General features: G+C 37.0%; 2 protein-coding genes and 1 long non-coding RNA gene across 3 annotated transcripts; 1 reads left to right on the top strand and 2 right to left on the bottom strand.

The window, feature by feature from the left end:
- Nucleotides 1-139: 139 nt before the first annotated feature.
- Dolk (Dolichol kinase) lies at nucleotides 140-5,806 on the bottom strand. Its single transcript, XM_076809172.1, has 7 exons — nucleotides 5,374-5,806; nucleotides 4,501-4,754; nucleotides 2,826-3,046; nucleotides 2,562-2,750; nucleotides 2,278-2,487; nucleotides 1,868-2,195; nucleotides 140-1,058 (listed from the first exon to the last, which is right to left on the bottom strand). The coding sequence occupies exons 1-7, from the start codon at nucleotides 5,451-5,453 to the stop codon at nucleotides 925-927; spliced, it is 1,416 nt and encodes a 471-aa protein (XP_076665287.1). The 5' UTR covers nucleotides 5,454-5,806; the 3' UTR covers nucleotides 140-924.
- Nucleotides 3,044-4,570, top strand: LOC143367401 (uncharacterized). The gene is made up of 2 exons (XR_013085030.1): nucleotides 3,044-3,860; nucleotides 4,318-4,570. It is a non-coding gene; the product is annotated as an uncharacterized LOC143367401 (long non-coding RNA).
- Nucleotides 5,807-5,977: 171 nt separating the features above from the next.
- On the bottom strand, nucleotides 5,978-9,394 carry Pgi (glucose-6-phosphate isomerase). The gene is made up of 11 exons (XM_076809171.1): nucleotides 9,152-9,394; nucleotides 8,673-8,766; nucleotides 8,339-8,530; nucleotides 8,157-8,237; nucleotides 7,870-8,085; nucleotides 7,550-7,789; nucleotides 7,272-7,452; nucleotides 7,071-7,189; nucleotides 6,768-6,996; nucleotides 6,466-6,532; nucleotides 5,978-6,322 (listed from the first exon to the last, which is right to left on the bottom strand). The coding sequence occupies exons 1-11, from the start codon at nucleotides 9,280-9,282 to the stop codon at nucleotides 6,199-6,201; spliced, it is 1,674 nt and encodes a 557-aa protein (XP_076665286.1). The 5' UTR covers nucleotides 9,283-9,394; the 3' UTR covers nucleotides 5,978-6,198.
- Nucleotides 9,395-16,655: the final 7,261 nt, after the last annotated feature.

Here is a 16,655-nt window from a genome sequence, read left to right as displayed (position 1 = left end):
ACCACCCATTTCCTTTACACAGCCATTTCATTGGATTTTGCAGATAAAATATTGGAGTAAAGTATTATAAATACACATTATTACAACCACGTCGAGAGAATGAAATATTTAATGAAAAGAATGAAACTGTTGACACATACGCAATTATAAAAATATTTTATTAGTAAGTGTAAATTTCGTTCACAAATTCATTCGGGCGGAATACAAAAATGCGTTGATTGGAATGAGTAAATTATGCTTTACAGAATATCGACTCCTACTAGTCAGCGTAACGTTATAGGCATACACACTAATCTTGTCTGCACAAGTTAAATTAATGATCGATTGAACGATTACGGTGAAAAAAGGTATCGATTAACGTCGCTCCTTTTCGCACGACTACTTAACAAATGGGAGTATTTAACTTATGTAGATACATCCAGTGTGACATTTGTATAGAAATATAAAACACCTTTACATAAATACTATTTAACAAATCTTGTAACAGCGGCCACTGCATCCTGTATGCACGTGCGTCTAACTTACTCTCCTCGTATTTGTTCGAGATATAAATTACAAAATAGAAATTTCCAAGTACATGCGTACGCCTTTAAATAATACACGAATATCAAACTGTACAATAACGAAACGGCAAAAGTTACCAATAACTTGGAAAATTTGTGACTAGTAACTGTAATTTTAAATATTATTTATAAGACGGGAGATTAATGTAGCACAACAATTTAGACAGCTGTACTATGTACAATAAAGAAAATATATGCATTTTGTTTAAATACAAAGAAGCAATAAGGTAGTAGGTTAATGTAGTAAATACTATACTTTTGGTCCACCTGTGTTTTCAACAACTAAAACTGTAGTATGTTCCAGTCGCTTTCGAAATGGTTATTACTATTGTCTGTCTCAGGATTTGTACTCGTGACATGCCTAAACCATTAGGCACATGTACATCAACAAAGGTAATGCTAAATTGTCAACTTGGTTTGTTTGTGCTTCAACAAACGACAGAGCAACACTTGATAATAAACTTCTCAAAAATAACCAACCACAATCCACGTAACCTGTTAAAAAAAATATATAAATACATTTTTTTATTATCATAAAACATAGTATAGAAATTTGTAATGTTTTAAGGGGTCAATCCTGTAATCACGCCGTAAAATTCGGCAACATTCAGTTTTTTTTCTCTCTGTGAATACAATGAATAACAATGTCAAACTTTTTTTCATTTATTCAGTTATTTATAATGTGTACGGAACGATTTTTTAAATACACTCTTAATTATATTTTTTCAATGTTATCTGGAGGTAAAAATCGTGCATTTGAAAAGGCGGCGGGAGGAATTTCAGCTCACAGACTTATCTGAAACAAAAATACCAAACTGATTCTTAATTAGTATTAGTATCGCTGTCGCAGGTGCCAGAATTAGTCAAGTCTCGAAATTTTCCATTTTTACTTGAAGTTTGAATGCGCGCAATTCTGTTAAATTTTGACTTACGTGGCTAATTCTGGCACCTGCGATAGCGGTACTCATACTGATTAAGAATCAGTTTGGTTTTTTTGTTTCAGATAAGTCTGTGAGCTGAAATCACTCCCGCCGCCTTTTCAAAGGCGCAATTTTTACCTCCAGATAACATTGAAAAACATAATTAAGAGTGTATTTAAAAAATTGTTCCGTACACATTATAAATAACTGAATAAATGAAAAAAAAAGTTTGACATTGTTATTCATTGTATTCACAGAGAGAAAAAAAACTGAATGTTACCGATTTTTGCGGCGTGATTACAGGAACGACCCCTTAATGTCGTTGCTAATAATATAATATTGAGAAAAAAAAGAACAAGAGGACAATGTACGGTTAACACGTACCCAGAAATGCCAAACCACTTATTAATCCAACTTGGCTAAGAATGCAAGCAGTTGTTCCTTCGATGGACTTATCTAAGTTAGCCCATTTGTGGGAACCCCACTTGCTGCCAACAAAACTAGCAGCAGTGTCACCTATTCCAATAGTCACAATACCGCTAAGTAATGTTAATAATGGAAGGTTATTGGTAGGCATCCAGAGTGGAAAAGACAAGCCACAAAATAAGTATAAAGGTGTCAAAGAAATGGAATTATCCTTCTCGTCAACAAGCACGGAATATCCTTGTTGCAACGCCAGTCCAAGAGGCGGTGTTTTCAAACATCTCATCAACTGGAAATATGTAAGTGATAATCATGTTCGTTTAAAAACATGAGCATTGTGCGTATTTTTGAATATTTCAGCTGATATCTACCTCGAGAAACACGAATAAACCCAATATAATACCACTAGCGAGGTATAGCAACGTTCGTTCATATATTAAACCAGGTACATAGACAAGTACAGTTAACAAGTGAAACAGTTTCCTAGTCGAAGTTGTCGCACGAAAATTTAACAGCGCCTGATATACAATAACAATCGCAGCTAATGCTAAACATATAGCCCAGTATCCAACTAAGACGACCTGTAACATTTAAAGTTACTAAATGTAATTTCACCTTATCATAAACATCCACATCAATCATCATAACAACGTACCTTGCTGGATTTACTGAAAATGAAGAAAACCATCCATGCCAAAACATTCTGATCCAATATAATATACATTAGTGGCAAAAATACAATTAATAAGAGAGTGATTGTCATTGTATAAAAGTTTGTAGTCGATCGAAAGATTGGAAAATATCCGCATATTAAACAAACAGATATTACGTACAGCATTACTATCTGAAATGATGGATCATTAAATTATTATTCGTACATAATTTATTATTTCTGAGGAGTTCTCTTCAAAATCTGTACCTGTAGCACAACTGTGGCGATATCATCGTTATGAATCGGTGGTAAGTGATATCGTAATGGCAAATTTGTCACCACAGACATTAGGAATAAGACGCAGCCATGCATCGCTGCTGTCGCTTCTCCGATGGTAAAGCAACGGGGGAAAGTGGACAACATCTGGAGAACGCCCCATGTTCCTAAACTTGCCACGCTTAAGCCCCATGTCACGCTCACTAGTAATCCTGTTCTTATTTATTAATAAACAAGAAAATTTAATTGAAACAGCACATATGAGAAATGTAGAGTCAACAGAAATGACGAAATCGTATTGCAAATCGAGTACTAAGCTTCGACTATTCTGGACAACAAAAGGGTCAGAAATTTGGGAATGAATGAAAGCAGAAAAGGTAGAGAAAATACAGGAGAACTACATAAGGTGGGACTTTAGGTTTGGACTTCAATACACAAGCATATCTAATTTTGGAGGAAACAAAAACGGACAAAGTAAGCGTAGAAGCGGGGAAAAGAGCAATAAAATATGAGGAGAAAGCGAAGCGGCTGAATAAGAATAAAATAGTACAAGAATGCTGCAGGGAAATAGACGCGAAGCAAGCAGAGAAAAAGTCGAAATGGGAGGAAATGAGAGACTCATACTACAGGCAAAAAATGATGGATATCCAAAAAATGGAAATAGAAAAAAGGAGGGGAAGAGAGTTTGCCGAGGAACTAGCAGAAAGAGACAGGGCAGAGCTGGTTCAATAGCAATACAACAGAATACTAGGAGGCAGATAGAACGCACATTACACAGAAATCAGGGATAACCAGAGAGCAAATTACCTTAACGGAAACTACAGAGGCAGAGGCCAAAGCATGATTGCAAGGTTCAGATGTGGGAACGAAGAGCAGGGAAGCAAGTACTGGAAGGAAGAAAAAGTGACAGTATGCAGATTATGTAAAGGGGCTAGAGACACATTGGGTTACATGCTACAAAATTGTAAGGAGTTGAGAAGAGAAAATTCAACGATAAGAGGGATACTAAAGGGAGAAGAAGAAGAAGTGGAGTGGTTGCGTACAGAGGCGTATTTAGGGTGGGGCAAGTAGGGCTCATGCCCTGGGCGCCAATGCCGGGGGCGCTAAAAAGCCGAAAGAAATGGTGTTTCTTGAATAAATTTATTTGGATGGTTAATGTTAGTAGTTTACGCTTGTTATTCGTATGCTTCGCATGCCTCTTTAGAGAGGCTTCGAAAAAAAAGTGCTGCACTTTTCAGCTTCATTTGGCTCCAATTTTCGCCTCTTCCGCCCTTCAGCACCACTTTCTTTAAAAGGATTCTCTAAATTCTAAATAAAATTTTTTGTGCGATGAGCACTTTTAACAAAGAAGTAGAACAGAAAAGATGTAATTCGAATGATATGCTTGGGAGGGAGCGCAAATTCTACGCTTGCCCTAGGCATTCTTTACACTAAATACGCCACTGGTTGCGTATGGTTCTGGCAAAAAGGAGAAGAAAAGAAGAACAAGATGAAGGAAGAAGTCAAAACGAAAGCACAATCTTGAGTTAACAGTCCCAGAAACGCTTACACACATAACACATGTAATCCCATTTTGAGGCCGAAAGGCAAAAAATAAACCTATTTACTACTACTAAGCTTCGACTAAACCTTAAAGTCTCAATGAACAATTTGTAAATTGGTATACCTTTATTTGCTACAAGAAGGTACAACATGGATGTCACTATGGCTGGTAAAAAATATATAACTTGAAAATCTCTGGCCACAACATTTTCTGTCGATAATCTCAAATACAGACATATACAACTAATAACAAGACCAATGCCAGTGAGACCAACGATGAGGCAAATTTCAGAGTAACTAGCATCTTCCTTCAATATCGTCAAAATTGCACTTAAACCTACTAACGTTCCAAGCCACAACCCACTACTGGCATTTACCCTGAAAATAAATTTCAGAATTTTTAAACTACAATTTGACATAAATCTCCTTACATAACAATTTAAAATATTACATAATATGGTGTAAACTTGAATTTTCCCTGATACTTTCATAAATATAAGGAAAACAACAGAATTATAGATAGCTTTCGTAAAGTATTACATGTTAAATATTACATTAATTTCCATACCCTCTATAGCTATAATAACATTGATACAATAAATAATTTATGCATAAATGGTGACAGATGATATATAGATATTTCATGCAATTACAAACTAAATGCGCACATAATCCTCTTTTGTACTAACAAATCATGAAGAAATGCAAAGATTTGATTACGATAGAGGATTAAAATCTGTTTAAAATAGTATACGCGTTTTATTAAAAAGTTACATTCAAAATACTTTTCGAAAAGGATGAAATATTTCAAAATAACATATTACAAATATTTAAGAAACGACCTTTATTTTCTAATACGTTACAAGATTTTTAATACGGTATAAGGCGAAAGCAAGTGGTGGTATGAATTGTAAATATATTAAATACGAAGATTCGTAATGGATTTAGAGGTTAAGTCACGCCTTCTTTACATTCGTACAATTAAAAGTCGACGTACCGATGCTCTATGCCATTGCTCTTCAGGCTCTGTAATATTCTTTCCTCTAAGTATTTGTATTTTCTTATTAGAAATTCCATTGTCGACAGAATACAAGTGACACGCGTTTTTACACCATCAATAACCACACCCCCTCACTTTTAATATGGAAAATGTGCGATAGTCACTGGAAAGGTCATTCTTTTTCCGTCATATCTTTCGTTCTTGCGCACATGTAGAATCATGATAGAATACGTAATAAACGAATGACGAAATAAATTGAAGTAGAATTCAGATGTACTTTTTAACGATGATACGTGATTATTCTTGGAAAATTCCTCTTTATAATGATTAGTAATATTTATCAGTTTAAAAAAATGCTTAATAAGTAAAACATTGAAAAAAAAATGTTACTGCATATTAATCATTTAAAAGATGTTAATCAGAGGCAATGTTTATATAAGAATTCTGTAATGGTGTTAGTGTGAAAAATCCAAACGGTGGTACCAAGAGAATAATACAGAAATATTATAACGTATATGTTAATAAACATATAAGAATAAGAAGTATTTATAAAAACGGCAGAATAAACAGCACAGAAAAAAAACAATAAACTACTGTCCCATTCAACAATTATTGTATATATTATATATATATATATATTGTACAATTACACACAATTTGTAAAAAGGAATACCAAAAAGAGCATTAAAAAAGAGTCACCGACTGTGACAAATTTTTTTAACATTTTTACAGATACGTTCGTATACATATACTCTAACAATTTATGTACTAACAGAACCTGGGATAAAATAATCGTTCATTACTAAATTGAATCCCGGCTTTTTAAGATCTATGAGACTTGGAAAATGCGATCAATCCGTTCGTCGATGAATCGTGGCTTGTAACTGTTTCAGCGCTCCCCAATTCAGTTTCGATTACTTTTGCCAACTGTTTACCTAGCTCGACTCTGTTGGAATAAAAGCGGCGGGTTCAGAGTTCGTTCATTTTTGTGAACATTCGTAAGTGTAAACTTCAGAAGTAATTATTGAATTAATGGTTGGTTAATCGGTACATTAAAATATGTGTACTTAATATAAAATTGATACTTACCCCCACTGATCAAACGAATTGATATCCCATATCATACCTTGCACAAAGATTTTGTGCTCGTACATTGCTTTAAAGAAAAAGGATACATATGGTTAAATTAAATGGTACATTTGTACAGCCAGCTAAGAAATATCTTTCCAACTACCGCAGATGCACGGTGCAGAGTGGATTAACTTCACACAGCTGGTGGGAGGCAAAGCGAATATTCACGAAGCATTGTTCGCTGTGCGTTTGTGGTAGTTGGAACGATATTTCTGAGCCGCGTGTATTATACTTTATTCCATTGCGAGCATTAAATTTACCTATTAAGGCTCCAAGAGTGAATGGTGTTACTTTTTTCATAAGAATGCTATTAGTAGGTCTGTTCCCCTCAAACATCTTGTGCGGCAATAATAAATTCACTTGCTCAGGACTCATTCCTGCTTTCTGTAATTCAGCTTTTGCCTCATTCTCATTTTTACCTTTCATCAAGGCTTCAGTTTGCGCGAAGAAATTCGCCAGCAATATTTTGTGATGAAGAGTCCCTTGGACCTGAAATAACAATCTGTTTTATTACGTATTCTTACACAAGAATGACGAAAGTACAGTTTAATTATTCACTGTACCTTATTCAGCGAATTTACTGGAATTATGAAATCAGCAGGCACAAGTCTAGTGCCCTGATGCAGCAATTGATAAAATGCGTGCTGCCCGTTAGTTCCTGGTTCTCCCCACACAATTGGACCTTAAATATCAGGATTTTTCAAACATACTTTCAAATACCAAACCTTATAAATTTTATAATATAAAGTATTTAAAACACTTACCAGTACCGTAATTTACAGTTTTTCCTGCTCGAGTAACATATTTTCCGTTACTCTCCATATCTCCTTGTTGGAAATAGGCAGCAAATCTGTGCAAGTATTGGTCGTACGGCAACAATGCGTGTGTTTCAGCTTTATAGAAATTGTGGTACCAGACACCGAGCAAAGCTAGTATAACTGGTGCCTGCGAAATAATACACGATTACCTTTCGCTCTTACTACTTTCAAACCATTGAGAAGCAATTACATATTGTACCATGGAACAATTAAGTAGCACTTACGTTCTTTTCTAATGGAGCACTGCAAAAGTGCTGATCCATGAAATTTGCACCGCTTAATAGCTCTTCGAATTTGTCAAAGCCAATGGACAAAGAAATTGATAAACCAATAGCGGACCATAAAGAGTAACGTCCTCCAACCCAATCCCAAAATCCAAACATATTCTTCTCATCGATACCAAACTCTTTAACCTTCTGGTTATTAGTAGACAATGCAACAAAGTGGCGTGCAACTGCTGCATCCTATATAATCATATTTCACGATAAAATAGTTGCATTTCAGGTAGTACATCAAGAAACTATGCGTTTCATTATATACTTACGTCCTTTAAAGCATCCAAAAGCCATATTTTAGCAGAAGTAGCATTTGTGATTGTTTCTTGAGTAGTAAATGTCTTTGACGCTATTATGAAAAGAGTCGTTTCTGGATTCAATTTTTTCAGAGTTTCGGCTATATGAGTTCCATCTATATTACTAACAAAATGAACTCGCGGTCCAACATGGTATGCTTTTAATGCTTCCGTCACCATCAACGGGCCCTATACGTACATCCGCGTCGTTAAAAAATTTGCCACTCGTATTTCCAGGGAATACAATTTATATTACCTACCAAATCGGAACCGCCTATTCCAATATTGACAACATCTTCGATTGGTTTACCGGTGTAACCTTTCCATTCTTTTGAAAGGACCTGCATGACACAAGGAATGCTTATTTTTATTATTCAAGCGTACTAAATCTATGTAGTGTTTAATACAATAGGAGAAAGAAAAGTACACTCGCTGATTTTACCTCATTAGTGAATTGCTTCATGTGTTCCAATACTGCGTTCACGTCCGGCGTAACATCTTTATCGGCAACTAAGATAGGTTTATTGCCTCTGTTACGCAAAGCAACATGCAAAACTGCTCTGTCCTCAGTGAAGTTAATCTTTTCTCCTCTGAACATAGCATCTCTTGCGGCTTCTATATCGCGTGCTCTTGCCTACGAATCAATAAAGTAGATTATGGTTACAACGCTAGCAGCTACATGTTATTAAAAATATGTAACGCGCAAATACGTCTGCATAGAGAATCTCTTCATTTATAATTAATGCTTTAGAATTGTATAACATGAAAATACATACTAGGTCCAACAATAACTTAAGTGCTTCTTCGGTAAGACGATTTTTGGAATAGTCAAGTAGAATCGGGCCATCTTGGGGAGTAGCAATTTCTAGACTAAGTCATAATCGAAATATTAGTACAGTCCTCTCGCTTAATAAAATATAAGAATAAACATGTGTCAAGAAATATCTATGATTTCATCGTACTCAAATTTTATAATTATTTAATTTGCTGTTCTTTTACACTTTTTGAGACTCAGAATACTTAAAGAAAGATATGCTTTATTTATACGAAATAAATAACAGCAAGTATTAAGACATTATAAAGTATAATATACTATGCAAATTATTGAGAAAAAAAATAGAAAAGTGTGTTTTCAATCTATAAGCACAGAATGCGAATAGAAAGATCATTACGTAATAGTGTAATTTTAATCATCGGTGAACAACCTTCGAAAGGTCATGTCAAGGTCATATGTCAAAGATTAGCAAAAACTTGCCTAAACTTTTCGAAACGTTTGGGATCTTGTTGAAAAAGATCGTATATTTTGATTTTCGATCCATCAGCGTCGAAATATTGCTGCAGCTTAGCCCACGCTGGCTCGCTTGTTAATTCTGGTTTCGGTTTCATTTCTTCAATATCAATAAATCCGGACCAACGGAGAACTGAAATACGTCCTCCTCGTGTGGGTGGCGATTCACGTATGCAATCAGTACTATATAGCACATTCACTGATGCCCGACAGGGGGACCAAGCCGTTTTTGTTTGTGTGGGGTTTCGTGTTTGTGATGTGGTATGCCTGTTTGCGCGCGACTTTATAATTTATCGAATGAATGAAGAATGAATGAAGTGAGTTATAAATGTTTATAATTAATTGTTCTTCTGTTTATTAGTTGCTAAGGTTTTTGTTACATTCTTTGTATAAATTCATTAAATATTCCGTTCCCCGTTTTCCTAAGAAAAGAAGAAATATTCAATTTCAATCTTTATCCTTCTATCTGCTGCATACGTGTCGCTGGCGCGACGATCCGTGGACAGGTTTTAAAGTAAACGGTACATTACACGTATACACATACACATACGTCCCGATTCACACCAATTCACACATTCACAGTTTAGTACGCACCTCATTGGTAGGAGGCGCTACAAACTCTGCTTCAACTTTCGTAAGAGGGAAGCTTGGCCCCCCTGGTGCCACCTCTGAAGTAACAACTTCGTGAAAGAACTGTGACTTGTGTTGCGCACTGTATGTTTAAAAACGGTAACTCTGAGAACCATATTCCACCGATTCATACAGGTCGGTAAAGTTAATAGACATGAAAAATAACTGCCCCTGCTAAGAAAAATGAAAACACTGCAAATGAAGAATTGCATACTAAATTACTTTTCAATTACTAAATAAACGAAATCGATCCAAATACGATCGCATTCTTTATCCTTATCACCGACCCACGGTAAAAAGTATCTCTTACCTCGCCATAATTGGTTTCAACACAGACGAGGTACAGCATAGACCTATCACCTTATAGATGTTCGTGTCGCCACCCAAACTGTATTACCGACCCATAATTTGAGGTCTGAATGTAGTGGCATCTGCTCATGAACAGCGTTCAACTCAGCAACTACTCTGACATGTGTTGAAAGGCTGAAAGGTGTTGCGTACTTGTATACGTGTGACTCGTTTAGAGAGAGAGTTTGGCACAGGTAGGCTTTTGCTACGCTATGCTTTGGCTCGGTTTGTCAACGACTCACGCGGATTTTTCTCCGAAAATCCATTTCAGGGATCAAGACACTATGAAGCACAAAAATGGTATTTCTTCAAAGCCCATGCAAGCTATAAGTTGCAAGATGACATTGTTTATTAGTACTTTGCGTGTAGTAGAACCTTTTCACGTATCGTACGCCGAAAAGTATTAAAAATTCACGCTGTTACTGACATTCCCGCAAGATTCTAATGCACTTTTGAAGTAATAATAATTGGATATTACTGGCTACGAGTATTAGTTTATGGCCAACACTAAAATTTACAGTAAAATCTAATTCTTAAAAGACTCGCAGAAGGTTGCATGATGCACGAGTGTCGTGGTGTGCATGGATGCAACTGCAAGTCGAGTTACTTTTGAAACCCGCATTGGGAAATAAAATTTTGTCTAGCGCTGAGAAATTCATCGGTTCAGTGAAGTGTGTGCACGTCATAGTTCATATTGTCTCGTGATTTCTCAATTCGCGCATAAATTTCATCGATTACTGGACCATGTGGGAGGCCTTTTAACAGGATTCCATTTAGATATACCCGTTACCTAGAAGACTTTTTCAGAAACTGAAGGACGTTTAAAAACAGGAAGTGCTTCTGTAATCGTGTGCAATGCGATTGTAGAGTCAGTGCCTGTGCCTGTCAAAAAGTGTTTCATAGAGTACCGTGGTTCTATCGTATACTTCGTCGATCTTAGTAACTAAGGGGGAGAAACAAGTATGTCACTCATATTTCTCCAAATATTCCTGCAACTATTCATTTACACCAAGTTCCACTAAAATGTATTTATTCATTATAAATAATACTAGATGATATGTATAAGCATTAACATTAATGTATCGAACAATTAAACATTGAGAATAAAAGAGAATTCATTCGGCGTAGAAAATCATTTGCAAATTCAAGATCAAATGTTACTAATTGCTTGATATCTCAAGTTCTATCGATCAAAGTTAATAATAATTTCTACTGGGCGGTTAGGGTAAATGTTGTTAACATTATTTGTCATAGCAATAGCCAATGGAACGTATATTTTAGCAGAAAATCCATTTTTGCCGAAGAATTCGTTGGATTTCGCAATTGTAATTAACCGTCGACCTTGTTTTGATCGGGAGACATCGTTCCTCGAAGTCTAGATAAGGAGCTCACAGAGCTTCATGTACTCAGTCGTCGTCGGTCTTCCGGACCTGGAGGACCTCCGGGGACCCTGCAGTTGCCGAGCTACCTGGACCTACTGGACTTCCTGGACTTCCTGGACTTGCTGAGGACCTGGTCAGGGTTTCAACTCGGGTCCATCCCCCTCCCCCCGATGCAGCCGAGCCACCTGGAGAGGCGGATTCAGGAGCCTTTCTTGGAGGGGGCGAAATATGTAAAAGTACATAAGTACATTTTTTAACCCTCTTTCACAAGATTTAAAATTTGCTTGTAACTTATGTTTTAATATCTCAATCTGATACTGTAACCTAAATAATTAAATTCACATTAATTATAATTCTGTATAAATAATTAAATTCACATTAATTATTTATACAGAATTATACACAATGTCATAATATTTTCTATTTTATTACTCTTGGGGGGGGGGGGCGATCTGCAGAGATAGCAGTGCAACTTTTCAACTCGTTCAATCTTTCTACATGCTACCGAATAAAACGATTATATATATATATGTATTAAATTCTAGATAAAAGTTTTAGTATCGCGTTTTAAACATTCTAAACAATTTTTCTTTAATTTCACAATCATTCGAGATGCTTAATGTTTTGCATGCAAGTTACGCTTCTCAAGTTTAAATATTTCATATGAGTTTTATGAATCTTCTCTTATTAATAGTTATTACATTCGAGTCATTAGATTTTCTGAATAAAACATAAATAGGCAGTCTCTCTACGGGCCTCGAAACGCTGCGACCTCCTCGTAGTGAGACCTGGTAATTGGTGAGAACAGAGCCGATGCGATTGCTGCGATTGTCAAATATCCTAAATAAGTAGATAGATACAAGAATTTCTTTAAATAGTAATACTTTGATATAATGTAAAAATAAATGTAACTCGAAATGTTTGAATAAATCATTCCTTCCCTTCCTTCCACATGTATAAATATATAAAATAAAGTAATGTGGAATTCTCAAGATATGTGAAATAATGGAGTTCAATAACGACGTTCACCAAAGTCGGAGGACGGATCGGACGGATGAACATTTAAAATGCCATGGTATACCTATCTTAATGTATTATTTCCATCGATTACTGGAATATGTGGGAGGTCGATCGTCCAGATTCTACTGCAATACACTAAAAATAAGTATCTGGAAGACTTTTTTGAAAACACTGTACTCGAGTCCGATCACATCTCCTCAACTTTGAAAGACATATATGTATACATAGAAAGAGCAGGGTGCATGGCTGCAGCTGCGAAAAGTACATATTTCGCAATGGACATTGCGATATAGAATTATTTCCGGCCTTTGTGAAATTTCAACTTCCATGGGAAACAGTTGAGGTCGACAGCAACCTCTACCAATGTGACAACATTCACGAAAGGTGTAAGCTGACAGTTCGACTTCAACCGCGGCAGCGATCGGATCAGTGAATGTACCTGCATATTATTTCGTGATTTCTCGATTCGTGCATCAATTTCATCGATTACTGGACTATGTATGAGGCCGTTTAACAAGATTCTGCTGCATTACACTCAATACCAAGATGCCTTTATGGAAACATTTTACGCGAGCCCGAACACTACTTCCCACTGCTGAGAGATGTTTAGAAATGTGATGTGCTTTTGTGACCGCGTGCAATGCGATTTTAGAGTCAGTACATATTTCGCGATAAAGTATTTCATAGAGCACTGTGTGGACGCGAGTGCAGAGTCAATGTTTTGCGCATACAGAACTATTTAAGTGAAAGCACCGGTGCTCTAAGTGATTTTTCATCGTGGAATTACTGTGTTTACATAAAATTATTTCTGGCCTTGACGAATTTCCAGTTAGCTGGGAGTCGGTCGAGCGCCATAACACCGCCAACAACCCCTACGTCACAACATTGCCAAGCGGTGTCACCTCTGTCAGTTCGACTTTACTCGCGACGGTGATCGCATCAGTGAGTGCGTGTACATATTATTTCGTGATTTCTCGATTCCTGCATAAATTTCATCGATAACTGGACTATGTGGGAGATCGTTCAACGAGATTCCACTACATTACACTCAGTACCTAGAGGACTATTTTGGAAACGCTTTACTCGAGTCCGAACACATCTTTCCACTGTTGAGATATGTTTAAAAACATGAACTGCTTTTGTAATCGTGTGCAATGCGATTGTAGAATCAGTGCTTATTTCGCGATAAAGTATTCGATAGTGCACAGTGGCCCTGCGTATTAGTAATGTGAACGCGAACGTAAAGTCAGTGTTTTAACGCATCTAGAATTAATTCAGAGCACCAGTGCTCCTATTGCTTTTTCATCGCGAAAGTAATGTGACATATTTGGAAGTGTGACACATTCTATGGGGTACTGACCCTGCAACTGCTGGACATTCGCCTGCAGATCGAATAGCTACTGCTAAAAGGGGATGCTTGTCAGTGAGACTATTTTCAACGAACGGTGAGTGATACTTTTTCATTCTTTGAATTTTTCTGTATGCTATCGAACATAATGATTACTGTAGCGAGCATAGTGACCACGAATACGTACTTAGTACTCGCGAATAGTAAAATTTAATGCGTGTACTTCCAAATGTTTAATACACGTAGAAAAATACAATGAATAAATTTTAAATTCGCGATAGGAGTTTTAATATCGCGTTTCAAACATTCTAAACTTCTTTTCTTTAATTTCACAATCATTCCGGATGCTTAATGTATCGAATACGAGTTACATTTCTGAAGTTGAACTCTTTCGTGCGAGTTCTTTCAAATCTTCTCTCTTAACAGTAATTACATTCGAGTCATTAGATTCTCTTAATAAACAATGACAGTAATTTTTGGTACTACTTGGTTATTATGCTCGCTAGTTTTGCTTGCCCGTTGCATGTGCTAAATATTAAGACACACTGGTAGTAATATTACGAGAAATCAAAAATTGCCACTCTTACCACCTGATATCTCGACCTCAAATGGTCCCTTTATAAAATAACAGTATAATAATAAATGACTGCCGCCAAAGTGGCTGCTATATGAACTTAAATTTCTTTCTCCCTTGCATAAAAATAACTTTAAGCCACTAAACCTACAAATTTTATACATCGCGGAAGAACTTGCACATGTGCTTAGTTTTAACTAGCCATAGTCCTAGAGTCCATTAAGTTTTAATTTAAGAACTTTAGTCGTAAGAATTTTTCCAAATTTTCAAAAATGCATTGGTCGAATATGGACCAGAAATATTTCGTAGAAATGGGTCACTTTCGTAGGTACCTCCGCGTTGGTGTGCCTGGACTTGGTAACGTTTTCCAATGCATTGCGTCTTGCAAAACGTTGTCAAGCTGAAGCCTACGATCTAGTTTAAGGGTCCAGATCAAGCCAAACTTACATTCGGTGAGTTTGGTTCGGTCTGGACATCTATTCAGAAATGCACTTGCGTACTTCGAGCGATAAGCTTTTGTTCCGCCTCGTTCTTTTTAAATATAAGAGTGCCAAACACACCCTTCTAGAAATACAATTCGCCTTCGATCACTGATTTCTATTTCGCGCATGGTGTTCTCGCCCTTCATAGGCCGGCTGTGCTGGGTACAACTTATTACGGCTTTACACAGAGGACCATTGTTAGACGAAGATGTGCGACAGTTCTCGTTCTCGGTCACGCTCGCCATGGCTGTGTAAAGTCGTGATATGGAGCATGCCATGTAGAAACGAAATTTCGGTGGATCGAGGGTGAATGTTCGCGTCGCGCCGCGCCTTTCGGTCCTTTAGTCGTTTAGTCTCTTTTGCAATCTCAATCGGGAGATTCTTAGCTTTCGCATATCCCTCGAAAGTTACGCAAGTGCATATTTGCAATAGATTATGCCACTAGGGCTCATTGTAAAGAGTGCGATAGGCTAGATTTAAGGGTAGAGGTACGCTTGCTTGTTGAGAGTGACGCCTTTTACCTTTGCTTTTGCTTACAATTAGCTTCACCGTGCACCGTGTCGTTTCGCATTTAGTATACTTTTACAGACTTGTCATAGTGTATTTTCTATTTCCTACTTTCAATTCTCTTTTCTTTTTTTCCGGTAATATAATTCGCTCTCGGGAGAGATCTTGAATTAGCACAAGATGCTCGGGCACGATACACTCGCCTGTGCAAATTGTCGGCTTTGTGATGGGAGCGCGTATTGCAGCTGCATGTGATTTAATTGTGAGGCGGGCTGCTGTGAGTCTGACCCCTCAGGCGCGGCCCCTAGTGGGGAACTCCCGTTAATGGGGGGCTGGATGAATGGTGGTCGCGTATTAGCGTTTTGTCTGTGCAACTGCAATGCGTGAGTGTATCGAGCAGCTCGAGATCTCTCACGACGGCGAATCCGTGTCCGTTTTTCAATTCTTTTTCTATCTCTGCAATGAGATACTTAGCGTCTATTTGTCACTTGAAACCAGTGCAAGTGTGCCTCTAAAATATGCGAAAGAAATTGTAATGGCATATGTGTAGAAAGATCGACGAGAACCTCTCGTCTATCTTTCTTACGCGCGCATGCTAACCCTTTGGACTTTAAAGTAAAGTCTTTGGAAATAATTTTAGTAGTTTTTTACCTTATACCGCAATCACAGTCCAAAGGGTTAGTATAACGAAGTATAGTGTATATGTGTGCTGCGAAACTTAGAAAATTTAGCCAGGCAAGTCCAGTTTTAAGCGCATCATCGAAACATTCGCCGAGGGATTCGCCGAGGTTTTCTCTGGTGAATTCTTTAATAAAGAATTCACTAAGAGATTCGTTGCTAGTTTCAGGGAAGAATTAGATCTGGGTTAGGGTTTACTAACACTTTAGAGTAGAATTGGAATTTTTCTGGCATTCCATGCCATTAGCGCCTGATGAGGCTGCTTCTATTTCCTTTTACAATTCGGAATTATCATGCGCCTAAACAGGCTGCTGTATTTTTTAATTAACATTAAAAAGGATGAGACCTGATGATGGTACATTAGAATTAAAAAGCATTAGGCGCCCAAAAAGGCTACTCCTTCCATACATTAAGATTGAAAAACCTTAAACGCCCGAAGAGGCCACTCCTTTTTTCTATCAGACAGAATCAGAATTCATTGAGCGCCCAATGTGGCTGCTGG

The sequence above is a fragment of the Andrena cerasifolii genome, chromosome 3 (assembly GCF_050908995.1).
Source record: "Andrena cerasifolii isolate SP2316 chromosome 3, iyAndCera1_principal, whole genome shotgun sequence".
Taxonomy (NCBI): Eukaryota; Metazoa; Arthropoda; class Insecta; order Hymenoptera; family Andrenidae; genus Andrena; species Andrena cerasifolii.
Note: the sequence above shows the minus strand (reverse complement) of the source record. Positions and strands in the feature narration are given on the sequence as shown.